This window comes from Aquarana catesbeiana, linkage group LG06 (assembly GCF_042186555.1).
Source record: "Aquarana catesbeiana isolate 2022-GZ linkage group LG06, ASM4218655v1, whole genome shotgun sequence".
Lineage (NCBI taxonomy): Eukaryota > Metazoa > Chordata > Amphibia > Anura > Ranidae > Aquarana > Aquarana catesbeiana.
In genome coordinates, this window is record NC_133329.1 from 235,211,827 (window position 1) to 235,230,717 (window position 18,891).

At 43.9% G+C, this 18,891-nt stretch overlaps 1 protein-coding gene across 1 annotated transcript in view; it reads left to right on the forward strand.

Moving 5' to 3' along the window:
- Positions 1 to 16,381, forward strand: part of KPNA7 (karyopherin subunit alpha 7) — a 151,296-nt gene extending 134,915 nt beyond the window's left edge. Inside the window, exons 10-11 of the mRNA XM_073633075.1 lie at positions 12,880 to 13,029; positions 16,231 to 16,381. Coding sequence (XP_073489176.1) covers positions 12,880 to 13,029; positions 16,231 to 16,326 — 246 coding nt within the window. The 3' untranslated portion in view covers positions 16,327 to 16,381. The remainder of the gene's footprint in view (positions 1 to 12,879; positions 13,030 to 16,230) is intronic.
- Positions 16,382 to 18,891: the final 2,510 nt, after the last annotated feature.

An 18,891-nucleotide genomic window follows, 5' to 3' on the forward strand; every position in this document is an offset into this window, starting at 1 on the left:
GGAAGGGCAGATAGCCCAAGGAGCTTGGACAAACAGAGGCCAAAAGACTCCATTTGGAGGGAACTAAAGGCCATTTTTCTGGGGCGGTGGGCCTTCAAGGATCGGGTCAAGGGCCACCACATTCAAGTGTTGTCCGACAATGCCACGGCAGTGGCCTACATAACAGGACAGGTACGAGAAGCAGAGTGTTGCTGTCCTCGGCTTTTCAGATTCTGTCTTGGGCAGAAGGCAACTTGGTACACCTGAAGGCGACTGACACTAGTACTCTTTCACTGCTTAGGAAATCTGCTACTAGATTCAGGAGTGGAGTCTGAATACAGAGGTATTCCAGATGCTAATGGGGAATTGCGGAGCTCCCCAGATCGACCTATTTGCATCTCAGGTCAATGCAAAGGTGGCGGTTTATCTCTCCTTGAGCAGGTGAGATCAAGTAGACAGTCTGGACGCACTAGCTCAGCCGTGGACTTTCCGCTCGTGCACCTTTCCCCCCTTTTCAGATGCCGTTGGTACTTAAACTGCAAAAGGAGGCTACAAGCATGATCTTAGTGGCTCTGTTTAGGCCAAAGAGGGCATGGTTTTCAACCTTGCAGAAGATGGCAGTGGAACCTCATAGGTCTTTTTGTAATGGAAGGAACCAAACTCAGGGGCCCATTCAACATCCCAATGTTGAGGCCCCTACCCTAAGCGAAACCTACAACTTGGCCACCACATCCGCTTCATTCCCTGCTGAAATGCTAAGTGCCATGGTTGTGACACTACCCAAACCCGGTAAGGAACCTACCTCACCAAAAAATTTCTGTCCTATCTCTTTACTTAATCTAGACTTAAAAATCTATGCTAAACTTATATCCAACAGACTTGAGGACCTATTACCATCCCTTTTATACACAGAGGCCAATCTGGCTTCACCAAAGGCCGTCAAGCCTCAGACGCCACTAGAAGAATGATCAATATTATCCACCAGGTAGAAACCACTAAAACCCCCTCGCTTTTTCTATCTCTAGATGCCGAAAAAGTGTTTGATGGGGTTCACTGGGGTTACCTTTCATCGGTATTGCACAAATCTGGGATACGAGGACAAATCCACAATGCAATAATGGCCCTGTACTCTTCCCCCTCAGCTAGGGTGTTTTCAGCAGAGAACCTTTCAGTACCATTCCAAATCTCCAACAGCACAAGACAGGGGTGCCTGCTTTCACCCCTGATATTCAACCTTATGGAACCCCCTAGCTGAGAATATCAGATCGAATAACAAAATTAAAGGAATACCCGTTGCTGATCAGGAACATAAAATAAGTCTCTTTGCAGATGTGATCCTCATGATCACTGACCCTGACCGCTCCCTGCACGAGATACAGAAGACGCTTGCCTGGTTAAGCAATATTTCTTAAGTGAATGAGAATAAATTTTATATTCTAAACTTAGGCATAAACGACTCTGATAGTGACCATCTTAAACAGCATTTTCCATATGCATGGGCAGAAAAAAGTATAACCCATCTGGGGATACAATTAACCTCCTCCACTAAAACATTTCGAATAAACTACTTGCCTCTCCGAACTAAGCTCCAAAACAAACTTATCAGGCTGGTGTCCTTTGAGTTCTCGTGGATGGGTCGGTTGGCAGCATTCAAAATGTTCCACCTTCCACAAATTCTCTCTGTCTCTCTGTCTCTCTCTGTCTCTCTCTGTCTCTCTCTGTCTCTCTCTGTCTCTCTCTGTCTCTCTCTGTCTCTCTCTGTCTCTCTCTGTCTCTCTCTGTCTCTCTCTGTCTCTCTCTGTCTCTCTCTGTCTCTCTCTGTCTCTCTCTGTCTCTCTCTGTCTCTCTCTGTCTCTCTCTGTCTCTCTCTGTCTCTCTCTGTCTCTCTCTGTCTCTCTCTGTCTCTCTCTGTCTCTCTCTGTCTCTCTCTGTCTCTCTCTGTCTCTCTCTGTCTCTCTCTGTCTCTCTCTGTCTCTCTCTGTCTCTCTCTGTCTCTCTCTGTCTCTCTCTGTCTCTCTCTGTCTCTCTCTGTCTCTCTCTGTCTCTCTCTGTCTCTCTCTGTCTCTCTCTGTCTCTCTCTGTCTCTCTCTGTCTCTCTCTGTCTCTCTGTCTCTATAACCCTCCCGATCCCAATAAATATTTCAGATCATTGCAAACAATTCTATCTAAATTCATTTGGCAGGAAAAAGGGGCTAGATGCGGCCATGATAAACGTATTAAACACTGCCAAGCACGAGGGACCATATGTGGACTTTCAAGACTATCGCATGGCCTCAATCCTTAACCAAACAAAAGAATGGTTCTGACCTGCCCCCCCCATCCATTTGGTGGTGGCAGATTGAAGCCGTGACATCCCCAGGAAACGCACTATCTTCATGGCTATTTTCTATAAATCTAGGAGCAAAAATTCCCTATGGAATCTCCCAAATGATAGTAATGACATGGAGAACCTGGAAAAGATTTGTATCTGACAGCCTGAACCATCCTTAGTTCGGTGGTACAAATCCCCTTAGAAACATTTACAGAACCTAATGCCATTTACAATGGAAGGAAAGGGGCGTTGCATACATATCAGATTTGCTCCACATGGACAAAATCAAACCATTCCCCACATTACAGAAAGAATTTGGGAGATGAAATTCTGACATAATTTTTATACATACCATACATTGTATTACCTCGCTCAAAAGTTGGTCATGCAAAATCGCCCAAGTGGCCTGTAACTATCTTGGAACCCCCGCACTACACCAAAAAGGGATATCATTGTTCTACAACCTGCTGCAGAACAAACACATTTTTATCAAATCCACTCCACTACTTAGATGGGAATCAGACTTGGGTCAATCATACATGGTAGACACCTGGGAAAAGGCCTGCAAATCTACATACAAAGCCACTTTCTGCTCAACTCTTTGGGAGCTAGCAATTAAACTGACATACCGTTGGTATCTCACTCCTGATAGAATAGCCAAATTTAACGTGAATTCTGACAGCTCCTGCTGGAGACAATGTGGACTGAAGGGAGACGTTGCACATTTTCTGGAGCTGCCCCAAAATGACACAATTTTTTTGGACCTTGATATTTAGCTTATTATCTGATATAACACGACTTGCAATACCCATGAGACCCTCCCTAGCATTGTTATCCCTAGAAATAGAGCAATGCCCTAACCCAATGAGAAATATAATACTCCATATCCTACTATCAGCAAGACTCAGTATTACTAGAAAATGGAAAAACCCCGAACCAGGCACAATAAGTGAAGTGGTACAAACTACCCATATTCACTTCTCACATGAAACCATATTGGCACTACGAAACAAAAGCAACTGACTCTATCAAGTTATGGCAACCATGGATTAAGTGTACTAGTTCCCTGGGAATTATCGAGACCCTCAGTCAACCCTGATAGATAACTCCTACAGTGTTCTCATTTACAGTTCCATGTTCTTTTCTGTTAATTACTGCTCAAAATGATTAAGCTGTATTAGAAACATTCCTAGGGTGTTTGACCCCAGAGGGGGAGGGGGTGTGCCTGCTCGGGCACAGTTTAGCGCCGCTCAGGGTGCTCGGGTTGGTATACCCCACCTCCTTTCCGCATTACACCTTTTGGTTGGCTGACCACCAATAGCTTCCAACACCTATGGAAAGTGATTATCTTCTACTGGTTAATGCACTATAACTATAGTTGCATATGTTTTATACGTAAAACAATTAATAACTATCATCCACAATGCTTGTTTATGTGTTAAATACATACTTCTAATATGACTATGCATACTTAGATTTTTATTGAAAAATTTCATACAATAGAGAAAAAAACATCCCAATGTCGAGCATCTCAGATTGACAGCCTGGTTACTGAGGAGCAAATCCTAAAGAGAAAGGGTTTGTCCAACAAACTAGTCTCAACCCTACTAAATGGCAGGAAAAGTCACTAGGGCCATTTACTTTAAAACATGTTTCAATTCCTGGTGTACGACTAAAGTTTTTTTTTTTTTTTTTTTTTTTTTTTTTTTTTTTTTTTCCCACAGGAAGTTATTCCTGTTCTAGAATTCCTCCATGAGGGAATGGAGAAAGGGTTGGCGGCTAGTATTTTTAAAGGTCCAAGTGGCCGCTTTATTGGTATTCCTGGAGAGTTATCTCAGGATCCAAGTGGGATTTATTGGTGGTATTACAGGGTTTGACGAAAAAAACCCTAAAACTCTGGAGGTAGCAACAATTATGTTTTGGTCCCTAAAATTAGCATTATTAGTGGCGATTACATCAGCTAAGAGGGTGAGTTAACTGCAAGCCCTGTCTATCATTGAACAGTTGTTTGTTTTTTTGTTTTTTTTCTTTCTGGTGCGGGTAGTGCTAAGAACTGACCTGTGTTTTCTACCAAAGGTTTCATCAGTATTTCACAGGAAATAGTTCTTCCAACCTTCTGCCCTACACCATCCAGCTCTAAGGAAAGATCTTTTCATAGCCTGGATGTAAGATGATGGTCACAAGTGAAGTCAAAAGATCAAATTCTTTGTTCATATTATTCTCAGGTCCGCGTAAAGGGTACAGTGCCTTTTAAGAACACATTAGAAGATGGCTGCAAATGGCACTCCAATGAAGCCTTATAAGGCTTCGGGGTAGTGGCTCATTCAACCCGGGCAGTGGCAACTTCCTGGGCAGGACAAGTGGGGGGCTTCACCAGGACGAATCTGCAAGGTGGCTACTTGGACGAGTTTTTCAACCTTGATCCGCCACTACAGGTTGGACTTGCTCTCAGCATCAGAGCAATTGCTTGGCAGGAAAGTCCTGCAGGCAGTGGTCCCACCCTAGAGTAAGTACTCATCTCCAGGTGCTGTCCTGAAAGATGAGGTGAGAAAACCTTAGACTTACCGGTAACAGTTTTTCTACGAGTCTGAGGACAGCACCGGTGATCCGCCCTAATTGTGATATAAAATGTGGTGTTATTGCTATGTTCTGCTTATCTAATTCCAGCATGGCTGGGAGGTACTCTATAAACAACTGAGGCCATGATGGAAGTGACCGGTCTTTAAAGAAACTGACTGCAGTGCTTCCTGGGAAAGTGGGTGGAGTTGCGCCCCCCTCCAGGTGCTGTCCTGAGACTGGTAGAAAGGTTTTTCAGATCCTCAGTTCTTTGCCATGAGGTGCCATGTTGAACTTCCAGTGACCAGTATGAGAGAGCAATAACACCATTTTTAACACACCTGCTCCCCATTTGCACCTTGCACCTTGCACCTTGGACCTTGTAACATGAACGAGTCACATGACACCAAGGGGGGGAAATGGCTAATTGGGCCCAATTTGGACATTTTCACTTAGGGGTTTACTCACTTTTGTTGCCAATGGTTTAGACAATGGCTGTGTTATTTTGAGGGGACAGCAAATTTACACTGTTACTTATAAAAAAAAAAAGTCTATCCTTGGCTAATGGCTTAACCATGTACAGTAACATTGGAGGAAGGTTTTATAGTAGGCATAGTGTAAGCCAGGGTCTTTGTTGGTATGGGGAGTTTTGAGCATGGTTACTAATTCACTGTCAGAGTTCTGAGGTTGGAACTGTAGGCATATGGCGGTCTAAAATTGGGGGCGGTGGGGGGGTTGTGTTGATGGTATCTGGGCTCTTTCACTGAGTGATTTCAGCTGATCATTTAATTGCTTGTTCCCTGACCTAATTTGCTAAGAGAATGAACTGTATTACCTCAGCATAAAACAATTGCCAAAGATGGATAAGAGCTTTTTCCACCATACCTATGGAAAGATCTTGGCTCTCGTACAAGCTGCATATAGATTTCCGATCAAAAAAATGTAATATTGCATATGTGCCATATTTGGCACTTTTTATTTTATTAGCTAGCATGTGGTGTGTGATGCTGTAATAGCATGTGCTGTTTTATGATGATTAACAGATCAAATGTGTACACGGCTGAATTTGTCTTTATGATGCACATTCATTCACTCCTACCAAAGACAGTTGTTGCATTTTTGTATATAAATTTAGGCTTTATTTTTATTTGTATAAAATATTTGTAGTATTTGCATGTTACACATGCATATCTCAAAGGAAGGGATGTTAAACCAACAGCAAATCGTACAATACAAAGGTACTTCGATGCGTAAGCAGAACTTTCAGCAGTCTCCAGCCTTCATCGGGTTCACATGTACTGAATATTGATTCCCTCTGCAGTAAATTAACAGGGACTGCATCACGCTAAGTCTTAAAGAGCCAGAGCCAAGAAAATGTGAAAAGGAAAACCTCACTGATGTCGTTTATGTAGCAAAAGTCTATAAATTGTGATGCAAACTTTAACCACGGCCTCACAATTGTTCACCCTGTAAGCAATTTTTACATTTCTATGGACCTAAGGTGAGGTATTTTTTTGTTGAGGCTTTTTGATGGTTTTACAACGTGTTGTGTGTGTTTTTTTTGTGGTTGGGTTTTTTTTTTTTTTTTTTTTTTTTTTTTTTTTTGCAATCCACACATGCTGTCGTTTTTGCTTGAACACTTAAATTGACTCTGGGGGGTGTGGCCAGAAGCCAGAGTATGGTCACACTTCTGTAGTGCTCCAGAGTGTTGTGTTTAGCAAGGTGTCTCAAAGCATCAGAGGGCAGTGTAACTCCAGCCCACAGCTTCCTAAAACAGTGGTGACCTGGCCAAGGAGCAAAGCTTTGGCCCCGCAGACATGGAAGGGGTAAGATAGTGCTAGCTCAAGCAGCTCTCCATCCACTGCAGCCTGTTCCTCCCCAGGTACAGGCACTACACACCTTCCTATTGGCTCTGTCTGCACCCTTGCTGATCTCTCAGCCACAAATAGCCCAGCCAAAGGACAAAGATGGCAGCAGAGGACTTACAAATAAGTGAATGCAGGCTTGGCCTTTATGATACTAATGATTATGTGGAGCAGCTGGATGATTTCCCCACTACAAGCCAAACGGTACTAGACGCCACACTTAGATCATGGTGAGGAGATCCCACAAAAAAACTGTTTATGCAACAATAGGTTAGAGTAGATCATTTAAACACAAAATGGGGTAGTTCGCGCAGGCACACAATGAACTTGTGGATGCCAATACTGATATGAATGATGATCAGAATCTTAAGCTGAAGTTGGCAGACTTGTACAGGTCCCATTGAATCAACTGTACATAGCATATGATGGTGCACTTTTTTTTTGTTTTTTTTGTTTCCCCCCAAGAAATAGTGGTTGACAGAGCTCAGATTGTGTATTTATTTGTGTGGGAATCTGTGTATGCATGTCCTTCTGCTCAATTCACATTAGGTAGGTTATCCACTAGCTTTGATATTTCAAATTGCACGTGCCAGGGGTGTCCTCTGGCCCTTTTAAATTTTTTTCATTGGTGATTGAACCCTTTGCAGAAACTAAGGCCCAACCCAATGATTACAGGTAGGGGGCTATGAACATAAAATAGGCTTATGTGCAGACTATTTTCTTTTAGTATCTAACGCGGCTTCCTCTATATGAAAAATACAAAACCCCCATTAGGCAGTTCAATGTTCACACATCCAACATATTGCCTCTAGGGTTATCAAAATCCTCTAAAGACTTTGAAACAAGACTTTTGCTATAATTGGAATGCTCCCTTTATTACATATTTAGGGGTGCAACTTGCCAAGCCTGTAAATTGTATTTGGTTAACCATCTCAAACTACTGTGGCTCAAGATCTGACATATTTAAACTATCGTGGGTAGACAGCATAGCCACGTTAGATGAGAACACTCCTGAAGCTTCTATACCAGTTTCAGACTCTTCCAATACCAATTAATCAAACTATTTTTTTCACTATATCCAGAATTTGATGTAAAAAAAAAGCAAGATTATCTTTTTCTTGATATGACAAAACGTGGCATAGAATGGGACTCTCAAATATTCAAGCTTATTATTGGGCTGCCTAGACCAAAGGACATGGTTCTATCTGAGGAGAGGCTTTGGACAGAAATGAAATCAGTTGTGCCAGGCCGTGACCTCACAGCCCTCGCTATAGCTATAGCTTTTATCTTCTCAGTTCTTTGTTCCAGACTTCCCTACAACCACCGCTTATTTAGAAGCCTAGGACTTTAATGGGTACCACACTTTCTGGGAAAACTTCACTTTTAATAAAATTATCCCTTAGAGTTTGGATGGATAATTTTTTTTTTTTTTTTTTTTTTTTTTTTTTTGGGTAAAATCTTCCCGCTGTATTCACTAATGGACACCTATAGGTTATACCAACTTGGACAACCCAAAAAGCTACACTTCACACTCCCTGTATTGTTGGCAGGATTGTCGGTTAGGCAATCTTCTGCATATATACGGAGTGTGACACTCACCTGGGACAGACTTTTGGAGACTGCAGGCTAGCCTCTTGCCTACTGACTATGGGCCCTGGTTTTTTTAGGGAGCACTGCTCTTTGGGAGGTGTGCCTGGGGGGGACTCTTGGAGTAATGCTACTTTGGATTCAAGTCCATGTCCCCCCAAAACACTCTGGGAATCTAGGCACGGGATTTATGTTTAGGGCCTAGATGCCTTGTAACCAACAATGACTGCTTTACACTGAGACTCATGTAGATGTTACTATCAGCTCAAGCCATCTGTATGGGGGTCTACTATGAGTTTTATTGTAAGTGGGTCTCTCCCATAGTGCAATTTCTAAGTGTCTTTTGCCCATTGTTGTGCTAATTGGGTCACCTATTGTTTCTGTCAATCTCTTGCAGAGGTGATTGATATTCCACTGTACCTTGTTATCCAACCATTGTGGGATGTTTATGTGCAATGTACTTTGTATTCAGGGTGGGGGACTTGGTGCCAAATGGTCTAGTCACCCAAGTGGCTCATTGTTCACAGCGGAGGTCTGCCCACCGCTGCTAAAATTAAAAGCCAGCATATGCACATACTGCAGCTGCTGACTTTTAATAATCGGACACTTGCCTGTCCTGGAGTCCAGCGATGTCGGTACTGCATGTCGGGTGCTGCCACATCCATTGCGACTAAGGGAACTTGGTAGTGAAGCTTTACAGCTTCACGCTGGGAACCCTATTGTGCATGCACGAGGCTCTGCTCTCTCCTACTGGACCGGTAGAGGAGGGAGCCTGGGTGGTGACGTCAATACCCGCAGCTGAGGCTCCCGGAAGTGGGAACAGGATACCTGTGAAAGACAGGTATCCTGTCGCCCCCCCCCCCCCCAATCCCCCTGAAAAATGTGGCACCAGAGGGGGAGGAGTACGAGCGGTAGTTCCACTTTTGAATGGAACGCCGCTTTAACTTGATGTTTATAGTATGTTGGCTTTTGTTTGGCTATGTTTGTGTTCTTGTGTACAGTCTGTATTGTTGGGGTAATCTGATCAGGAGGTGAATATCCTCCTGTGGGGTAAAAACTGTGTCCTGAGTTTCAATAAACAGTCATTACTCTTGGATTTTAGCTTGCATCTGGTCTGTGTACGATGATTGGGGTAAAAAGGGCTGGTATTGGCTGTCTGCTCAGAATGGTTTGGAGGGCAGGAGGCACTCTTTGGCAGAAGGAAACACATAATCGGGGGGGGCCAAGCAGTTGTCACATTTGATGGCAAGTAGTGGGTGGGATGCTTACTGCAGTATGGGACATCCAAACCTCCACCGGGATCCAAGGTCCAGATAGCAGAATAGAGGTACAGAAACAAGCCGCTATGAAAAATTCTGAAGGAGGTTGCGAGAGATGCGGATACAGCACAGGGGACCAGTGTCAATGCAGTTCCTGCTGGGATGGTAGGACACTGTCCGCTGGGAACTTGGGAAGGTAGTGTTAGCCTGTGAGCACCACCAGGGAAAAATTCTCTCCTCCATCCAGGAAAGGTACTGGTCGCAGTACGAAGTGTGACTGCTATTGGGTAAACTGCGCAAGAAGTGGACAGCTGAGTTAAATAGGCTGGTCCAGGCAGAGATGAGGTTGGACAAGAGCTGCAGAGCACTCTGCTGGTATGTAGCCCAAGAGTGCCAATGGACAGCGGATGCCAGACTTTGGCCCACAGCGGCCTGGGACTGTTATTTGAGAGGCTGTCCAAGGACCCTGACTTTGGGAGCGATTTTTGAGTGGTATTTGGAGGGAGTCTTGGCGTACAGAGACTCTAGGCTGTCTCGAAGGGCTCTGGGCACAGGAAGATTTGGAGTTTCTAACTGTTCAGGAATGGGTGCTTGATTGCCTACAGACAGCTGCTAGACTCTGCTCAGCAGCATGTCTGGGCTCCCTTTGCCTCGGACTATCAGGAAGTACCAGCCAACAGCTCTAAAATCCTGGCTGAAGTATCGGCAATGGGGCAGAGTAAGTGTGCTTTGCCCACCACCTGCAGCTTTGGAAGCAGCAAGTGTTGACTCACCTTGACGAACCTTTTTCTGCACAGGACGAGCTTGGATGGAGGAGTGCAGCTGTCCAACAGCCAGAAGAGGGTATGGGCGCAGTTAGCTTATCTCACCAGCTGCAGTTCAAGGATCAGGGAGGAGAAGAAGCAGTCCTGAATCCCCAGCCACAGATCACAAAGCATGGATTTAATTGATTTTTATCGGAGGATGTTATGGATGGAGTCACCTGCCCAAGTGCTGGCACTGGGCCCTACTGCCGCCAGCCTGTGCCCTGGATTTTCAGCATTTCCAGAGACTGGGGATTTAATAGACTTTTTTTTTTTTTTCTGCTGAGGAACAACCTGGTGAGCCACCAGCAGAAGAGCTGACATTGGGGCTGGACATCAGAGCTCTGTCCCGCACCAACAGCAGCTTCAGCCTTACTGAGAGGGGCAGCCGGCATTTCTTCCACACCACTGACAGGGACATGGGATTTCCTGCCAGCAGCATCTGTGGAGTTGCAACAAACTTCTCCAGCTGATGAGTTGACAACCAGAGGGTCCAAGACCTCTGCCCCACACCTGTGGCAGTTCTGGAGGCCCAGGATGAGAAGATGGCGTTCACTCCCCAGCAAGGATCCGTGCACCTGGGAGACAGTACCAGAGAAATGTCATCCCAGCAGCCAGATGAGGGTACATGAGATGAAGCAGCTGGTGGGAAGGTGGTCGTCCTCCCTCCTCAGTGGCAGATCCAGTCTGGGAGTGGAGGAAGCCAGCCTCCCTCCCCAACAGTTCACCGGAGTGGATGTGTGGTCTCCAGCTGAAGTGCTGGAAACTGGGCAGAGCACCACTGGCCTCTGCCTAGCACCTCGTGTCTTCACAGCTTCAGGGAGCTGGAGCAGTTGGCCCCTCTCCCTAGCAGCGGACCCTGCCCCAGAATGGTAATGACCACTAAAGTGCTGGCAGAATTCCAAGACCTCTGTCCCACACCTACTGATGACTATATACCCCATGTCCCAGAATAGACCATGAGGACCACCTAATGTGGGTTCACTCTGCCCGACAAACGCAGGTCCAGACCAGGTGGCGGTCTAGAACCTTGTAAGTTCACTTTTGATATGGAAGAAATGTAACACTTACCCGGGACAAAGGCTTTTGGAGGGGACTGCAGGCTAGTTTATTGTAGGGTCTCTTCCACAGTGTAACTAAGTGTCTTTCACCCATTGGTAATTGTGCTAATTGTTGCCTATTTGTCTATCTGATAATCTCTTGCAGAGGTGATTGATATTCCACTGTACCTTTGTTATGCAACCATTGTGGGATGTTTAATGTACTTTGTATCAGGATGGAGGGGCTTGGTGCCAAATGGTCTGAGTGGGCACTGAGTCACCCAGGTGTGTAGTTTAACTTAATGTTTATAGTATGTTGGCTTTTTTTTTTTTTTTTGGCTATGGTTGTTCCTGTGTACAGTTTTTTTGTATTGATGGTAATATGATCAGGAGAAGAATATCCTCCTGTGGGGTATAAAGTAGGTGTCTGAGTTTCAATGGTCATTCCTTTTGGAAAAAGGGCTGGTATTGGCTCTGTCTGCTCGGAATGGTATGGATAGCAGGTGGCACTCTTTGGCGGAAGGAAGCACCTAATCTTGATGCGAAGCGATTCCGTCACACTGGTGTTGTAAGGATAGGTTTTTGGCGGTCTCTGCCTTCATTTCAACCACAATGGATGAGTTTGCTCCTTTCTCCAGTTCTGGTGCTGTGAGTATTGGCTTAGAAGTGTATCCCCCCGATCTCAGTATTATCTGTTCTGTTTGCTGCTAGACTAGCTGTAACAAATAAAAAAATGGAGGAGCTCTGATGCTTCAAATCTTTCTAATATTTGTTTGAATACACAATGCCAATATGAAAAGCTGTTAGCTTAAAAGGAGCTCAGGGTAGACCACTTTTTGCAAAACATTGAATGTTGGGTTATCTAACCCTAAGGCTTCAAAGACACCAAAGGCTTCTGGTGTGTCTAATTTTTTCTGTAATGTCACAATTGACAAGTTTGGATAGTAAGACCCCATTCACACAGGGGCAACACGACTTGCAGGTCGCCTCAGCGAGGCGACCTGCAAACGAATGCCCGGGCGACTTGCAAAACGACTTCTGCATAGAAGTCTATGCAAGTCGCCCCCGAAGTCGTACAGGAACCTTTTTCTAAGTCGGAGCGACTTGCGTCGCTCCCCTTAGAATGGCTCCATAGTACAGAACGGGAGGCGACTTGTCAGGCGACTAGGTCGCCTGACAAGTCGTCCCTGTGTGAATGGGGTCTAAAGCATCAGACAATGATTGCAACATAATTCAAAACATTTTAAAATTGATGTTTTAACCCAATAGTGTGCAGACAAGCTAGCCTGTGTTTTGAGAATACTTATGTGATTGCTTCCCATTTCTCTCTGAACCTCACTGAAACCCATAAAATGAAAATCATTCATTGTAGTGTGTGTTCCCCCCCCCCCCCCCCCCACCCCATTATTTTTAGCGTAAACTTTCTTCTTCCATTTATTTATTTATTTATTTATTTTTTTTTTTCTTCTCTGCTTCTAGGCTGCAGAAAAACTGGGTGAGCTGGATAAACTATGTCTAGTTGTGGAAGAATTCGGAGGCCTAGAGAAAATGGAGGCTCTGCAAACCCATGACAATCATATGGTTTACCATGCAGCCTTGGCTCTTATAGAAAAATACTTCTCTGGCGAGGTATGTTATAATCTTTGAAATGTTTTGCAATCTGTCACTGTTGGGTTATCTCTCTCTATTCTCTCTATTCTCTCTATTCTCCTCATAGGGGCAGTTGTATACATGCTATAAGTTTTGAGTCGGTGCCAATTCAAATACCTAAGTTGTACGAAATGGCTGCCTTTTCTGCATTGTAGCGGTTTTGGTTTTGTTTTGTTTTGTTTTGACAGTATTTTCCATTATTCTCCAATAAGCACAGTAGGAGTCAGCACACCAGAAAGTTAAATGTAAAATCTAATTTTCAACAGGAGTTAGTATAAAGCTATACAAAGATACTAGACATGCTACAAATATAGTGAAATAGCAATTGCACACATCTGGTAGCAGAAAGATGGGGCTTGCAGGTGACTTTCTGGGGCAAAAAAACTTTATGAAATCAAATTGCCATCTGTATATGCACACATTTCTGGTCTTTAGAGCTGCCTGTTTACTTCCACGTATGGTGACATGCTGCGTATTTGAACTCTTTATGCAATTATCTTGATCAGTGCATCATCATCAAATGAACCCCACTGGACTGATGACTGCATGGTCTTCTTGCCTGGAGTGTGACCTTCAGACACTGGGCTCTGCTTGTGGTGTGTTCCAGTCTTTTTGCACTGTTAACTGGAGAGTGCTTTACAGGTCCAGAGCTAGTTTTGACTGTCTCTAAGCTTCCTAATGAATATGCAATGTGGGTTGAGCATTGGGATCCATTACACTTTATTAAACTGCTGGGTACCATCCTCTCCCTCCCCCATATTCCACAGAAAGGATTACAACGCTGGAAAACTAAAGTGCTGTGCCATCAACTGCAGTGTCCCATGAACCCCATGCTTGTTTTTTTTTCTGTGAGGTAGCATCGTCCAGCATTCTCCTAGACCGTGTTCACATAAGACGTTTCAATGGCTTGTGCAGAGACATGGCCACTGGCACAGCGATGCACAGGTGTTGCATGCATCCCTATGCCAGTAGTCCCATAATTCTGTGGGATGCGGCATCTGCAAGGATACAGCTGCTGCCCCCAATGTGCCATCAGTGTAGGCGCATTGCTCTAAATGCACCTGCATGAATAGCCACTGCTCTCTATCTGTGCAGCCCTGAACCCCAATAGACAATAGGACTGCCAGCACAGGGATGAAAATAACACCTGTGCATCACCGTGCTGGTAAATATGGCCTTGCACAGGACAAAAGCTTTACTTGAAAAGAGACAAATGCTTTCACCTTTTTGTTAGCCTTTGCTGCCTTCTGCAGTGACCTGGATACAGTTGGCTAAAAGCCTGTCCCTTAGGCATTTAGGTTGCATACACAATGGATTTTAACTGGTGTACTCAAAACCTCACAATCAGGATACATGTTGCACCACTTGACAACTTAAGAACAAGGGGGTTTGGCCCACTGCGTCGGGCCTCTCCAGCTTACAATCCACAAATGGTTCCAAGGCAGCCTGCAATGCTCTTCCTCAGGGACCCCACACAACATGTATTGACTCAAGCAGAGGACAATGACCAGGCTGTCTTCGTCTTCTAATGAAGGTGGCCCCCCTCTGCCTTATCCAGGTAAGAGTTCTTAGCAGATCTAATCTTTATGGGCCAAATTGGCAAATATGATCACTGACTTAGAATGCAGAAGCTGTAAACTTCTGTGCCTTCCCCTGCATAATCATGTGACATACATGCAGCTTTGCAGCTTCTGAACCTGCTGCAAAAGCGCTCTCTAAATCTTGACAGAGGACTTGTATTAAGGAGCTGTGCAACAGCCACCATAGCTTCCAGGCTTAGACCAGATTAACACTAGAACATTCCATTGGCCTTTAGCTTCTACTAGTGCTGTTTACCAGTCAGGGATTTTTGAATGCTTCATTGTTGAAGGATTCAATTGTGGTTTTAGGCTAGCAGGCCATGAATTGCAACCTGCCAAATCTTTATGCCACCCTGATCTTTGGGCATCCCATAAACCCCTTACCCATCCAAGTTCAAATCCCCTCAATAAAATGACAAAACAAGCACAGGACTGTTCGTTGTTTCAAGAGTGACTGAGAGGTGAATGCTGGGCTGGGCAGGGGTGACAGACGGACTACAACTTTCAGCAGCCCCGGTGGCGTGGGTATCACTACAAAGGTGTAGCACTAAAAGGAAATCAAGCTATTAAAATCAAGTGAAAATCAAGCGTTGCATTTCATACTACTGTAAAGTGCTAATATGCCATTTTGTGTAAGTGTTTATAGAAGTGCAAAAAAAATCTGTCCATTTATCCGGTGCATATGCTTGTTGTGAAATTATGCTTTTTCTTCAGCATGTTTCACTTCCAGCGCTTGTGCATACTCCTTTCACCTTTCCCTTTGTGAGAAACACTCAAGAATAGATAACCCCTTATGAATGAAGGTCTCAAGTGCTTGTGTACAAGCTGCTTCTCATTCAGGTCTCCAGATCTCCACCTCCTTTCTAATATACTTCTAACTTTATTTTTCCATTATCACCAGGTTCCAGATCATAGAGAGACTAGTAATGGTGCGATACTGTCATGTGTTTTTAAATTAAAAAAAATAAATGCAATTGCTCACATGTGACACACAGATGTATGATGGAGCTATGCATACTTGACAGGATTTGGACAGATGCTTGTAATGGTCAACATATTTATTGGTTTTTAATCCTTCAACCCCCCCTCCCCCCCCCCCCCCCCCCCAAAAAAAAAAAAAAAAAACTTTTAACAGACCCACATACCCCCTTCTATTTCTGCTACAACTATGTATATGTGACTTGTAGGTGCACTGAGTTTTCCCTTTAGGCAACAATGGCAAAGAGTTCCATATACGAATGCCAAATGGAATATTGCAGCATCCACCATAAACATTATGCTTCTGCATGGTCAAAATTTTGTTAAAAGGTTCTTGGTCCATGGGGAACTGGTTTCTAGGGAAGGTTCAAACTCCACGCCCTTACTTTCCTTGCCCTATATGCTGCGTTTTGCTTTCACCTGGCAAAATACTACAAATATTATCCAGCAGTATAGCGCGTTTCTGCACCACTACATTTTTGGCCACACCCACCCCCTCCTGGAAGCAGCTATCCATAATAAATGTCAGCTCATTTATTTTTTTTTTTAATGTCAGTAATTAGAAGTGGTTCAATGAAGATGCAACTTTTCTCACCAGTTTGTATATCTTTTTTGTTTTTAGGATGCGGGTGACATTGCTGTCCTCGAACCAGAAGCCACTAAAGAAAAATATGCATTTCAAGCACCAAATGTACCAAAGGAGGCTTTCAATTTCTGATGCAGGAGGGTCTGGGAATTGTAACTTTAAAGTCACAATAAAAGCAATATTTGTATATTTGTCTATATTAATTTCTTATTTACGATGTCAGATTGTGGACTTTGCCAAACTAGTTTATTTTGTTTAGAAATAGAACACTTGGTGTATGTGCATAATACTTAACATGCCAACCAGTGCACAGCGATATACGTCGGCGTACAGGTACATCCCCTTTAAAAAGCGGCATTGTGGGCGCGCGGCGTGTGTTCTGTGACCGTGGGTCCCTCAGACTCTGTCTGCTGGGTGCCCACGATTGTGTCAAGGAGCAGAAGAACAGGGAGATGCCTTTTGTAAACAAGGCATTTCCCCGTTCTGCCTTGTGACATGACAGATCACTGCTCCCTGTCATCGGGAGCAGTGATTGCTGTCATGTGAGTAGTACCCCATCACTCCTTAGGAAAAACGTAACCCTTGATTGCCCCCTAGTGTTTAACCCCTTCCTGCCAGTGTCATTTACACAGTAATTCGTGCATTTTTATAGCACGGATTTTTGTATAAATGACAATGGTCCCAAAATGGTGTCAAAAGTGTCCGATGTGTCAGCCATAATGTCGCAGTCACAATAAAAATCAGCAGATCACTGCCATTACTAATTAAAAAAAAAAATTATAATGCCATTTAAAAAAAAAAAAATTATAATGCCATAAAACTATCTCCTGTTTTGTAGATGCAATAACTTTTGCTCAAACCAATCAATATACGCTTATTGCGATTGTTTTTGGGTTTTTTGATTTATTTTTTACCAAAAATATGTAGAATACATATCAGCCTAAACTGAGAATTTTTTTTATAAATTTTTGGGGGATATTTTGTTATAGCAAAAAGTAAAAAATATTCTTTTTTTTTTTTTTTTTTTTAATTGTCGCTCTTTGTTTATAGTGCAAAAAAACAGAGGTGATCAAATACCAACAAAAGACAGCTCTATTTGTGGGGAAAAAAAGGACGTAAATTTTGTTTGGGTGCAACGTCGCACGACTGCGTAACTGTCCGTTAAAGTGATGCAGTGCCAAATTGCAAAAAGTGCTCTGGTCAGGAAAGGGGTAAATATTTCCTGGGGCTGACGTGGTTAAAGTGTAAGTAAACCCCCTATTGTTTTCAGCTACGGAAGATTCCATCTGTCTCCTGTTTAATCTACCAGCCATTGGATGGTTTGGTTGAGAGCACAACCAATGGAAATATTATTTTTTTTTTTTTATGGATGGTTTTACTTCTGCTTTAAAGTGATACTAAAGTCTTCTTTTTTTTTTTTTTTCCCCTTAACCACTTCAATACCATACTTATTGCTAAACAAAGACCGACATTTTTGAAAGTTTTTCCATTGGTTATAAAATTTTGTAGTAAAGTAAATATAAGTTTTTTTTTTTTTTTTTTTTTTTTTTTTCCCCTCCATTGATGGACATTGATAGGCGGCACTGATGGTGCCGATGCCGTTAGTGGCAGGCATTGTTGATGTGCACTGATGGCTGATTGGCATACCCCTGGTTGTTCAGGGTGGCATACCCCTGGTGGGCGTCCTTTGTGGGCAACCCTGGTGGTCATCCGTGTGGGGGGGGGCCTGCGCTGATAAACAGCACAGACCCCCCCCCCCCCCCATTGGTTCTCCTACAGTATACTCGCGTCTGTCAGACACGAGTGAGGAAAAGCCGATAAGCGGCTCTTCCTGTTTAAACCGATCAGCTGTGATTGGATATGGCTGATCACGTGGTAAAGGGCCTCTGTCAGAGGCTCTTTACAGAGATCGGTGGTGTGTTAGACTGATGCTCCACAACAGCGATTTGCTGTGTGCCCCCCTAGGGTGCAGCTTATCCTGCTGGACATCATGACGCCCAGTCAAGATAACTCAACCACACCCTGGCCATCATTTTGCTATAGGCCAGGCAGGAAGTGGTTAAATAACAAACAAGTTATACTTGCCTGCCATGTGCAGTGGTTTTGCACAGAGCAGCCTGGATCCTCTTCTTCTCTGGCCCCTTGCCAGTGCTCCTGGCCCCTCCCTCCTGTCGAGTGCCCCCACAGCAAGCAGCTTACTATGGTGTGACCGGAGCCAAGCTGCAGCTGTGTCCATTCACACAGCCACTGTTTGGCCCCATCCCCGCTCTCTCCTGATTGTCTAACTGCTAACTAACTTTTAGCCATTGGCTCCCATGTCTCAGCCAATCTTGAGGTAGTGTCCCGGACAGCTTAGGCACTCGTGTACATCGCTGGATAGAGATTGGCTTAGGTAAATATTAGGGGATCTGCTGCACAAGGTTTTTTTTTTTTTTTTATCTTCATGCATTAAGATAAAAAAAACCTTCTGCTTCTACAACCACTTAGTTTGAATCCATCTGTAAGCCATCTCTAAGCGTGCACAACAATTAGAAATGTGGTCATATATCTAGCGTCCTTCTGGACAGCTGTCTGCTGTATACTTGTCTCTGGCTGACTACTCATTAATTTAGCCACATTTTAGTGTAACTTATTGGTTGTATATCTGGGGATAACATTTTATTGCCATACCTGTATTTTCGATAATGTTCACACTAC